We start from the raw sequence: 11,259 nt of genomic DNA on the forward strand, positions 1-11,259 counted from the left end.
GTGCCGCCATGATGTTCTAGGGCGTCACACCCGTAACAACCCGAGTTCCGCCAATTTGATTAAAGAGCATAATGGAACTATTTTGGCAGCAATAGTGAAGCAATTTTTGTCTTTTGGACTTCAAATAAATGATGTGGAAAGGTATAATCGAAAAAAATAGGGATTGATTGTGTGTAGTTTCGGTCACAATAGAGCTCAATTACGTGGAAATTTGAGAAATTGGTGGGAGTTGACACTTGGTGGCTGAAATATATGTGGAACCTTGCATGAAGGAAAATTGACGGGCATGTAAGAGACCACCTAACTACTATTTAAGCCCTAATTTCTCTCTCCTCTTTTATTTTTTGGAAGAAACTCACAAGCTCACCTACTCTCTCTCTCACTTTTCCCCTCAAGACCGCGCCTCACCACCTCCGACCCGACATCACCGTCAATTTCGCTCACCCTCTTGCTGGCCGATTCTCTCTCAATCTCTCATACTCTCGTTCGTGCGCAAGGAGGTGAGGATGAGCACGACTTCGTGGTAGTTTTGGGTGTGAAATCGAGCCAAGTAAATTCTTAACTTGCCGAATCTTAGATTATTCAATATAGCTTGCATGTTGCTTAATTTAGCTTGGATGACATCATCGAGCATTGGGATGATGGGATTGAGTGATAGACCATCAATTAGAGTAGTGAAATGTGGTTATCTTATAGGAGAGGGTATGATTTTGGTGTGAGAGGTGCACGGATGACAGTATATTGTTCTTTTGGGTGGAATAGATGATCTAGTATGTCGAGGAGGTGGAATTGATGGACGAATTACCGAGATTGGGCAATGAAATGAGCTTGCCGAGAGAGACAGGGTATGATTGGAGTATGTGAGGTGCCAAATGGTTTTGTATGTTGTATCTATGAGCATGATTAACCTCCATGAGGGTAGGATAAACAAGATTAGAAGACGAATTGGGGAATTGAACGGTGAACTGAACATGGCCGAATGGTATGGTACAATTTTAGTGTTTTGGAGCACGATGGACCATTGAATTACTTGTTGATTTGTAGTTGACATATGAACTTGTATCCCATAGTCCTTAGTAGCTAGATTATGTATCTCGATCGGCGAACTTATCGTCGGTTTGATGTGAGAGTTGAAATTATTGTCTAAGTGAGGTTCGGCCGTGAGCCCTATATGATTGAGCAAGCGGTTTTGTGTTAGTTTTGTTTACATATGGTGTTTGAATGCTTTGATTTGAGTATCTATTATCTTGACAATGCTTTGTGAACTGAATCACACGTATCTAATGCCATGGTGTGTAGTTATGTTATGATTGTTGACACCTAATTTTGGCGATTCCATATCTTAATTTAGTTGTAAAATAAAATATATCAAAATATTTTTTTTTTCTTGTTTATTGTAAATAGAAAGAAAACAAAATATATATTTATAAAATGAAAAATTAGGAAGGCACATTTGATTGGGCTAGTTCGACTCAAGTTCGCTTGGGTGAAGCTCAGCCCACGAGCCTTTCCCTTTTCCCGCTTGGGCTTGCACGGACGTGGGCCCTTTTTCTCCTCCTTCTATCCCTTCAAGGCTGGCCCATGACTCCTTCATTCTCGTTCAGTCCAATGCTCTGTCTTTATCTTCTCACAGCCCAATTTTCTTTTCCTTTCCCATGATGACCAGCCCCATCGGTTGTATCCTTATCTCACGCCTCCCTCACTTTCACTACCAACTCTCTGCACACCATCACATCTTGCTTCTCTCTTCCTTGGTTTTCCATCACCCACATCGGCACAAATGAAGAAGCATCCATAACAACATGAAGAAACTTGGGGTAAGAGACAAAAGTGAGCATAAAAGAGGGAGAAGTGGGCAGGCTGCTGGTTCGGTTCCAAAAGAAAAAAAGGAAAGGGGAGGGCAGCTTAGGGAGTGAAGTCCAAAAGAGAGAAAAAGCGTGAGCGAGAGTTGGACTAGACCAGAGTGCGAGAGCGATGGTGAGTTAGCAAAAGGAGACTGAAGGAGGAGCTAAAGGCAAGTGGAATCTCAAAGAGAAAATCCAAGAGTCCAACTTTCTCAAAGAGAGGAAAAGGAGGAAAATACGATAGGGGCTGCAAAAAGGGATAGGATTGTGCATGCAATGTGGATTAGTTATCAAAATATAAGAAGAAGTCAATAGTTTTCCTTTTGTTTCTTTTGAATGCTTCATTTAGAACTTGTGGTTTCCATTTCTTTAATGTTGATCATCTTTTACTATTTACTACTTTTCATTATTCATCAGATTTTTTCTTGTTCTACTGTTTAAAGTTGTTACGTAGTTATCATGAAGGGTAAAGGTAAGGCAAATGATGAGAAGGTCAAGCAATTAGATGGTCTAAGCCTATGGAACGTGTTCTACTTGAAATTCTTGCCGATGAAGCTAGTAAAGGAAACAAGCCTTCGAGCATTTTCAAATCCTCTTCAATTGCTCGAGTTGTTGATATAATAAATGAAAGATTTGGCGGTGGTTGTGAGCCCAACCCCGTTGAGAACCATTTGAAGACAGTCAAAAGCAATTGGAAGACGATCCAAAGTGTACATGGCAAGAGTGGATTCAATTGGGATGACAAGTTGAAGATGGTCATAGCTGGGAAAAATGAATTTGATCAATATGTGACGGTAATTTTTTTCATCACTTTTCATGGAAAAAAATGTTCTTGCAATTGAATTAGGAAGCAACTTTGCATTTGCATATTTTTTGTGTGATTACGGAGATTTTGATCAATGTTTTACTAGGTGGATGGGTGTTTAGATAGAGAGAGAGGATCAATGAATGATAGTTCTACAAGGAAAATGTTTGTGCGGACCAAATGGAAACTAAAGAAACTCCATTGAGTCTATCGATCCGATGCAAAAGAAGTTAAAGAGGCCTTTCTTTTGTCTTTTCTTGCAATCTGAGTACATAGACACGTGAATATCCTTTGGCTGATGTGAGTCGAGAGAGAGGCTTGTTTTCAAAGTCTCTTGAGTGGTGGTTGCTCTTGAATATAACAGAGCACCTTCCAAGCTTTTCCTCTTTATATTCCTGTGATGTGTATGAACTTGTTTTTGCATTTGCTGTTTAGAAAATATTTCATTTTGTTTGACGTTTTATGGATCATCTTTATTCATAGGTCCATCCTACTCATGAAAAATATCTTAACAAGATGATTGATATGTATGATGAGATGGCACTAGTGGTTGGGAGAGATATGGCCACCGGAAGCTTTGCTAAGCAGTTCGGAGATGTTGATGCAATGGAAATTGACTCCTCTTCTATTGATTTAGGCGATGATTTCGATGAGTTGATGCAGGGTCAAGAACATTTTCATCTACCATGCCTTCGGAAAAGAGATCTCACAAAAGACGAAGATGTTTTGACATGGATAATAAGTATGCTACACTCTCAACACAAATTGGAGAGATGGCATCGGCAATGTAGTCATTAAATCAAACCGCTGCCCAATACCATAAAATCTCTAATGAGGTGATGAAAGCTGAATGCTCTAAACTCTACAATGAGGTGATGAAAGTGGATGGGCATGACGAACTTACCCTTGGATCGATATTTGACTATCTAGTAGATAATGAAAAAATTGCAAATGCATTCATGATGCAGAGTGCGAATCTTCGTAAAGCGTGGATTGACAAATTTGTAAGCAAAGGAGGACACAATTAGTGATATGTTTTATTTGGTTTTGTTGGCAAAAGACACACTTGTTCTTTCTTTTTATTTTGTTGTTGTCAGTACTTTGAGGATTAAACTTGTATGTGCCGTGGGTATGGAAGGCCTTGTCCTTCGAGAATTAAATGATGTTTGCCGATGAATAGTTGGAAGAGTTGCAGTGGATTTGTGCTAGTTGGAAGAGGAAAGCTATAGCTAATGTTGCTTGCAGGATTACATGCTCTGTTGTTGTTTATCACATCCGATATAAGAGGAATAGAAAACTTATGTAGTATTTTTCGTTCGGCAAACCTCTGCACTTCTCGTGCTCTGTTCTTTCAATGGTGGTCTCATGATTTCAGAACCTTTCTTTTTGTTTGGTTGGTTAATCCGTCGTTTTCTTCATTGAGGGGAGTGGATTTGGTGATGATTTTTATGTTGTAATTTTATCTAGATTTTTTTTATTAAAAAATTCTAGATTTTTGAGACGTTGTTGATTGGGCTGTTTATTTTGAAGAAAAAAAAAGGAATTTTCTTTATCAAACGGTGAAAAAATAATGTATGTCTATTTTGAAGGGGAAAAAAAAAGATAAATTTTCCTTACCAAATGGCGGAAAATATTTTGCGGAACTTTTTCAAGTTTTAGCCAAACATCGAAAAAGGAAGTCATTTTCCTGGAAAATGGCTTTCCAGAAAACATTTTCCGAAATGGTTATATTTTTCACGAAACAAACGGAGCATTAATGCCAAGTATGATGGTTTGCCTCGCTCTGCTGGGCATCGCAATCGAAAATGGATATTTTCTTGAGCCATCACTCGAGCAATGCAGTGTCGAACTTCTCATTATTGACTTGGTGCCCGTGGCATGGGTGTATTCGATAGGAAGCTCTGACAAAGCATGTGCATGAGAGGGGAGATACGTCGGGACTTCATGTCCCGATCCAAAAACCGCAATGTATGTAAGCCATTTGTGTACCTCGATCCAACCTGCTAGCTGATAAAAAACCAAAGAGTCTTGCTTTTAGTTTACTGTGAATAACTTACCATATTGTCATGGTTCCAGGGCCACCATTTGTCCTGCATTTTGAGCTCAAGTGCTTCTATGTTGCGCCAAGTTGTTGACAAAGGAATGGCTATATCTGTAGTCCCGCTGCTCAAAAGGAAAAAAAAGGAATAATCAAGTGTTTTTTTTTTTTATGTTAGTGCACTAATTCTACATATTCAATACCATCATGGCTGGTATCTCGAATTAATCAAATGTTGCAGGCTCGAGATTAAATGTATTGGAATGATTTTCTCTTTTCTTGTTTCTAAATCTAATACGCCATACCTATTTATCCAAATGCGCAAATGGGTCTCTATGAGTTCTTTTAGAACCGGCAACACCGATGAACGTGTGTTGCTTTCTGCGTAGTTCTTTTGAGCCAGTTCACTGCATAAGCCAAACCACATGGTTTGTTATTCTCCAGAAATTTTCGGTGCCCTTGATCGAGTGATGCTCTTGTATCATGAACAATACCTGTCTGGAGGGTAGTTCACTGGAATATAGGAGGGGTCAATGTCGAAAGCCTCATGCACCTCTTTCCTTCTCATGTAACTAACAGTGTCATTATCTGAGTAGAACCAAACCCATCTTTGTATGCTTTCTAATCCTACTTCTAGAGAAAAAAACAATGCATAAGTATCAAAGTGTTGACGGGCTTTCTAATCCGTTTTTTATCCTCTAAGAATAAATTTATGAGCTATCACCTATGCGGGGCTCGCAGATGGTCTCATAAATAGGTTAAAATTGTTGACATCGCCAAATTCAGTCATGTATGCTTCATTCTAAGCTTTATTGCAGCCATCAGAATGTCTATCAACAGCGCAGAAGTTCTGTATGTTTCGGTACGTAGTGCTTGACATCAACCCGTGATTCCACAAGTAATCAGCCATTTTCGGTTATCCAGTTTTGTCGTCAAGAAGAGCGTTTCCTAACTAGAAAATTTTTACCAAGGAAAAGAGCATTAGTTCAGTACAGTTCAATAGCAAAAAGTGGATATGCTTTGACATACAGATTTGACACTGATCATCTCACCAATATTCCCTTCAGATTGATGATTGGTCGCACGATCCCCTTGTGATTTACTATCAGTCGAGCGAGTTGAGGCACATAATGTCATGAAGTAAGTGTTTACTATTGAGCTCGTGAGTGACCTCAAATCACGTTATGCAATTAAATGGCGCCAAAACATGTGTACCTGCATAGCTCTCTCCGGAGACATAGAAGTCTCGATATTTGTACTTAAGAAAAATTTCGAGCCATTTATTAAAAAACTTGTGACTTTCCATCGCTGAGATAGAAAGAGACGTAAATAACATAAGACTTTTGAAAAGAAAGTGCAGAGTGGAAGACGCAAAATTAAACCAGGGTAAATAGGAAGAGCAAGTCATTAAGTCCCGACCGGTGCTATTGTCTCCGATTGACTCAGCATTTATGAGGATAGAAAATCCAGCTCCAGCAGGGGAATCGAGGAAGAATAAAATGGTCTATAGGAAAAAAGAAACCACAAGATGTTATACTTCAATCATCGCCTTAACTATGGATTTTTTAGCGACGGCGCATTGTATATGAGTTTGAAAGAAGTAAAGTTCATAATTATAAACACCGGTTCAAATATAAAAACCAATATGGATTATTAAGTCTACCCTTATGACATAATATCTACTTTGGTCTAAAAGTTATATCATACAACAAGCTGACAAGATAAAGCTAATCATCAGATTTAATGCGGAAAAGTACACTAGAAGTGCCATAACTTGTGTACGGAGTTCACTTGAGTACCATAACTTTCAAAACGTTCACTTAAGTGCCATAACTTTCAAAAATCGTTCACTTGAGTGTTACGTCGGAGCAAAATCGTTTACTTGAGTGCTATAGTAACTTTTCAAGCGTACCACGTCGCCTTTCCGAGGTGCTACAGTAACTTTTCCAGCGTGCCACATCAGCTTTTCGAGCGTCCACGTCAACGTGGCACTCAAGTGAACGATTTTTAAAAGTTATAATACTTAAGTGAATGTTTTGAAAGTTATGGCACTCAAGTGAACGCCTTACAAAAGTTATGGCACTTCTAGTGTACTTTTCCTGATTTACTGAAAATATTCGGCCTCCATACTACAACACTGCTATAATTTCTCAATTGAGTTTTTGTCTGAGTGAGGCTGGCCTAAATAAATTTTCTTGATTTTGACATTCACTTATCAATAAGACCAAACCAACCAATAGAACAGTCTTAATGAAGATTCAATACACGAAGCATTGCTGCAACAAAATTACCAATGTTCCATGCAAATTGTCATTTAGAAAGCTTCCCGTCAGGCAAGATCTGGAAGGGTCCGATCTCTTGAAAAGCCCTGTACCCGATTGTCGATGCACCGGGTCCTCCATTGAGCCATAGGAGAAGAGGTTTCCACTCTGCATCCAATGATGCTTCAACCAACCAATAGAACAGCTTCTTTTTCTCATTTATGGTCACATATCCTGAATACTGAGCAAAATTCACATCCATAGTTTGTCCAGGTAATGTCGTGGATCTTGGCATTTGCTGCTTCATCTATTAAAGGTCTAGCAGCGATGGATGACGCCATCAAGTTCAACAAAGAAGGCATAAAGTATTCGACGACCCTTGTTTTGCCATCTTTCAAATTGTGTCTTGTGGTGGAGTCTCTTCTTAATGTTCTTGGAATCCTTTTCCTCTCATGTATAAATGTATATGTTCTGGTGTTGACCAATCAACTGAAGAGATGAAGTTGTTTGCATCGTTTGGGGCAAATAACAGTAATTTGTTGCCCATTGTTAGCAACAATACATGATTCTTCTAGCGGTTTTGAAGGTTATAAGTCAAGGTATTTGTTTCAGCAATGTTGACTTTTTTTGAGCTGTAAGTAAAAGGAATGGTTGAATTAGTTTTATGAAGCCAATACCAAGAGATTTGGTGAGATTACTACTATTGATTTGCAGAGGAGAAGACAAAAATTTGAGGATAAATATTTCTCTTCAAATTCATATTCCTTAATCTGTGCACCAAATAAAGTAAAACATATCTCATGTGTCCTCACTTTTATTTTTGTCCAGAAAAGACAAACATCCTTATTTCGTATTTTGAAAAGCAAGTGAGAAGAATATGTACTAGAACGGGATGTTGGGTAAGGAAAGTTGAGAATTATAATTTTTTAATGTCACGACCTGAACCCTACGAACCGTCGACATCCCACCCGGCCTCGCTCGCGTACGGTTCTCCAAGATCCTCAGGCCAACAAAATTAAACAACACATGCGGAAGCAACAACAATCCCCGTATAGAAAGCCAACAAAACTACGATAACTTGGGATGGTAAAAGCACACATATGTATATATATACATAGTGGTTACAAACTGTCAAACCTAAGGCTTCAAGGGCCACTGTACAAGCCCGTGACCACCTATAACAAAAGACACGTGGTCGAAGCCCGCTACACTACCAAAATACAACACTCCACAAAAACCGAGAGGCCGACTATCCTAAGCCCCATCCTACTCGGGAGGCTGCTCCGCATCGGAAGGCTCCGCAACGTTCCCATCCTCTTCGGGCGCCACGACCTGCGGGTTAGCCTCTACGTCATCGGGACTAGCGTCCGGGTGAACCACTACACCGTCCGGAGGGGGAGTACTAGTAGGGTCCCACTCCCCGACACCGTCATAGGGGATGTCAAAGCCTGTCAATGGTCCCACTAGCAAATCCCCGTGGCGGTACGTCCACACCACGTACGTATGAGTCTTCCAAAAAGGCTATCCGGTATCCACCAATATCGTAGTCACGTGCCTATAATACACCTTGTCCTCTCCTACTGGGTACTTTGTCACCACGGTTTTCATGTCCCGCGGGATCCCGAACCTTTGAGGTGGGTCATTTATGGCTGAGGCAAAAGGTCCGAAAAACAACGAACCCACGACGGGGTGAGATAAAATCTCAATAGGAAAATCTCTAACCCTAGATCGGGTCGCTAGTGCCTCCAAACACAATCTAGGCGAGCAACAATTTCCAACAACTCTTTCTTTCTTACCTAAAAATTCTCCAATTAAATTCCAGAAAATTTCATTCTTTCTCCGAAAATTCTCACACCTTCTCAAATATTCTACGTTACTCCCATCTCGGCATTCCATGCCTCGATCCGACAATAAAATATTCTACGTGCTCCAGGGCCCGTTTTTAACACATCATGCCATAATATAAATATCTACATTACTCCGAAAATATCCACACTACTCCAGAATATTCCACGTTACTCCAGAAATATTCCACGTTACTCCAGATTATTCCACGTTACTCCAAAATATTTCACGTTACTCCAAAAATATTCCACGTTACTCCAGAATATTCCACGTTACTCCAAAAATATTCCACGTTACTCCACCACCATCAAATAAGTTCATAACATTGAGCCTCGTACCTTTATGGAACACGGCTCTATACATATACCAGGGTCTCAGACACAAATGAATACGACCCACAAATCTCGGTCTCGGACACATAGGAACACGACCGGATCAAGTCTCGGACAATTAGTCGAACATGACTCACTTTGGTCTCGGACGACTTAATTGAACACGACTTTCATACTTTCTCGGTCTCGGACAATCAGACGAATACGGCTCACTTTGGCCTCAGACGACTTGATTGAATACGACCCTCATACTTTCTCGGTCTCGGAAAATCAGACGAATACGGCTCACTTTGGCCTCGGACGACTTGATTGAATACGACCTTCATATTTTCTCAGAATAGATCGGGATCACGTGATTCACTCACGTTAGAGAATTAATAATTCGGGATCACCCGATTAATTCACACTAATCCAAATATTAATTTAGACTACCCGACCAATTAATACCACCATAGTATCCAATCCACGCCATGCGACCATATTATGATAACGTAGCAATTTATAAATCACGTGCCATTAAAATTATACTAACGTGGAAAGTTATCACGGCCGAACAATAATAATTTCCTAACATATAATTAATTTACGACTATAGTACTAAACTATAGTAATCATGCCACATTTAATTGGTACCATGGCATAACAATTTTATGTCACATAAAAGTAACCTTAGTTAATATTTAAACTAACCATGGTTCAAAATTAACTAGAGTCAAATACTAACCTAACCATGATTAATAAATAGCATAAAGCAACCATAGTTGAACAAAAAGTAACTAGGGTTGGTAGAGTAACCATGGTCAAACTTTGACCAAACAAATATCCTCTTGCATTTACTATTCATTGCAAGAACAAGCCTTCTTTCTCCTCAAATCTGCAATTTTCGGCCAGCCCCTCCTCAAGCTCAAATCCAACAATTTTCTTCATCAAAAATTCACAATTTCATGGTCTTTTAGCAGCCTAGTCACCTAATTTAGGTTTAGAAACAATTCTACCTCAAAAACTCGCAAAATGTCCGCTGAACGGTTGAGGAAAAGATCGAACCAAGCAGCGGTTCCGGCGATCCTTGCACGGCCGGCTACTCGTCGACGATCTAGGAACTTCAAGTGGTCCAAAGCGACTCCGGTGAGAGCTCGAAGAATTTTCGGCAATGGAGGGTAAGAGAGAGGGTGTTCGGCCAAGTGAGGGAGAGAGAGAGTGAGGTAGAGAGAAAGTGAGCTAGAGAGAGAGAGGGTTCTTGGATAATGAAGAAGAAGAGAGCCAATATAATAATTAATATAGGTTAATAATAATTAATTATGCCCACAAAGTCAAGAGGGAAAATAATTTTCTCCCCACATTGACTAGTCAATCTCGGCCAAAAGGGAAAATGGCCAAAATACCCTTAGTTCCAAGGGAAAAATGGGGTATTTTTCGAGGGCAAATGGGTCATTTCCCATATCCAGTCCAAATCTACTTTTCCTAAACCTCTTTGGGGCGAACCGCGAAGGAATTTCACACAAGATGAGGAAACGTCCAAAATTTTTATTTATTGAAACCCCTGAAGGTCCGACGTCAAATTCCGAAGCTCGATTCGCGATCAATCTCAATTAATAGAATTTTCAGCGTATCTCAAACTAACGGGCGACTTTTAGGAGTTACGCGTATCGACCCGTGATTAAAATTACGTTTAAGAATTACTCGAGCCCTGGCGACCTTGGTTGTCATTCAATTGTGAGGGTCAATCACTAGTCCCGATGGACACGATCGTTAGAAAATAATTCGGGGACGTTCGGAACCCACACGAGGTCGAACGGAATCACCCGTGATCCAAGCGTAGGGTATTATCCAAATCGTTCCTTAATTATTCTAGGATCGGCCTATATTGGTCCAAAATATTCCCTCGACAATTTTCATGGCCAAAGAGTCAGTCCATGATCAAGTTCTTAGGTCTACGTACTTGATTTTCCTAGGTAGCCATTCCCATTTGGTTAGTCTGCTCGAGAGGGATCAATTCCAAATGAGATTTGACTGAAATACATCGATGAGACTTTTCATTTATTCAAGGCTTCAAAACGAGCCGGATTACAGGATGTCACATTTAATGTCTATATGTGCTTCACTTTTTTCTTTTTATTCCAAAAACATAGGTCTT

The 11,259-nt window shown here is 39.9% G+C and overlaps 1 protein-coding gene across 1 annotated transcript; it reads left to right on the top strand.

Annotated features, from left to right (window-relative positions):
- Positions 1 to 2,328: 2,328 nt before the first annotated feature.
- On the top strand, positions 2,329 to 4,784 carry LOC115743487. The gene is made up of 3 exons (XM_030678277.2): positions 2,329 to 2,638; positions 3,133 to 3,313; positions 4,726 to 4,784. The coding sequence occupies exons 1-3, from the start codon at positions 2,363 to 2,365 to the stop codon at positions 4,782 to 4,784; spliced, it is 516 nt and encodes a 171-aa protein (XP_030534137.2). The 5' UTR covers positions 2,329 to 2,362.
- The last annotated feature ends 6,475 nt before the right edge of the window (positions 4,785 to 11,259 follow it).

Source organism: Rhodamnia argentea, chromosome 4 (genome assembly GCF_020921035.1).
Source record: "Rhodamnia argentea isolate NSW1041297 chromosome 4, ASM2092103v1, whole genome shotgun sequence".
Classification (NCBI taxonomy): Eukaryota; Viridiplantae; Streptophyta; class Magnoliopsida; order Myrtales; family Myrtaceae; genus Rhodamnia; species Rhodamnia argentea.

Bases quoted from the DNA above. Each gene is read 5' to 3' on its own strand.
- LOC115743487 (XM_030678277.2), top strand. From the start codon at position 2,363: ATGGAACGTGTTCTACTTGAAATTCTTGCCGATGAAGCTAGTAAAGGA. The intron at 2,639-3,132 runs GTAATTTTTTTC...CTTTATTCATAG, and splicing joins AATTTGATCAATATGTGACG to GTCCATCCTACTCATGAAAA. The intron at 3,314-4,725 runs GTCAAGAACATT...TCATGGTTCCAG, and splicing joins TTTCGATGAGTTGATGCAGG to GGCCACCATTTGTCCTGCAT.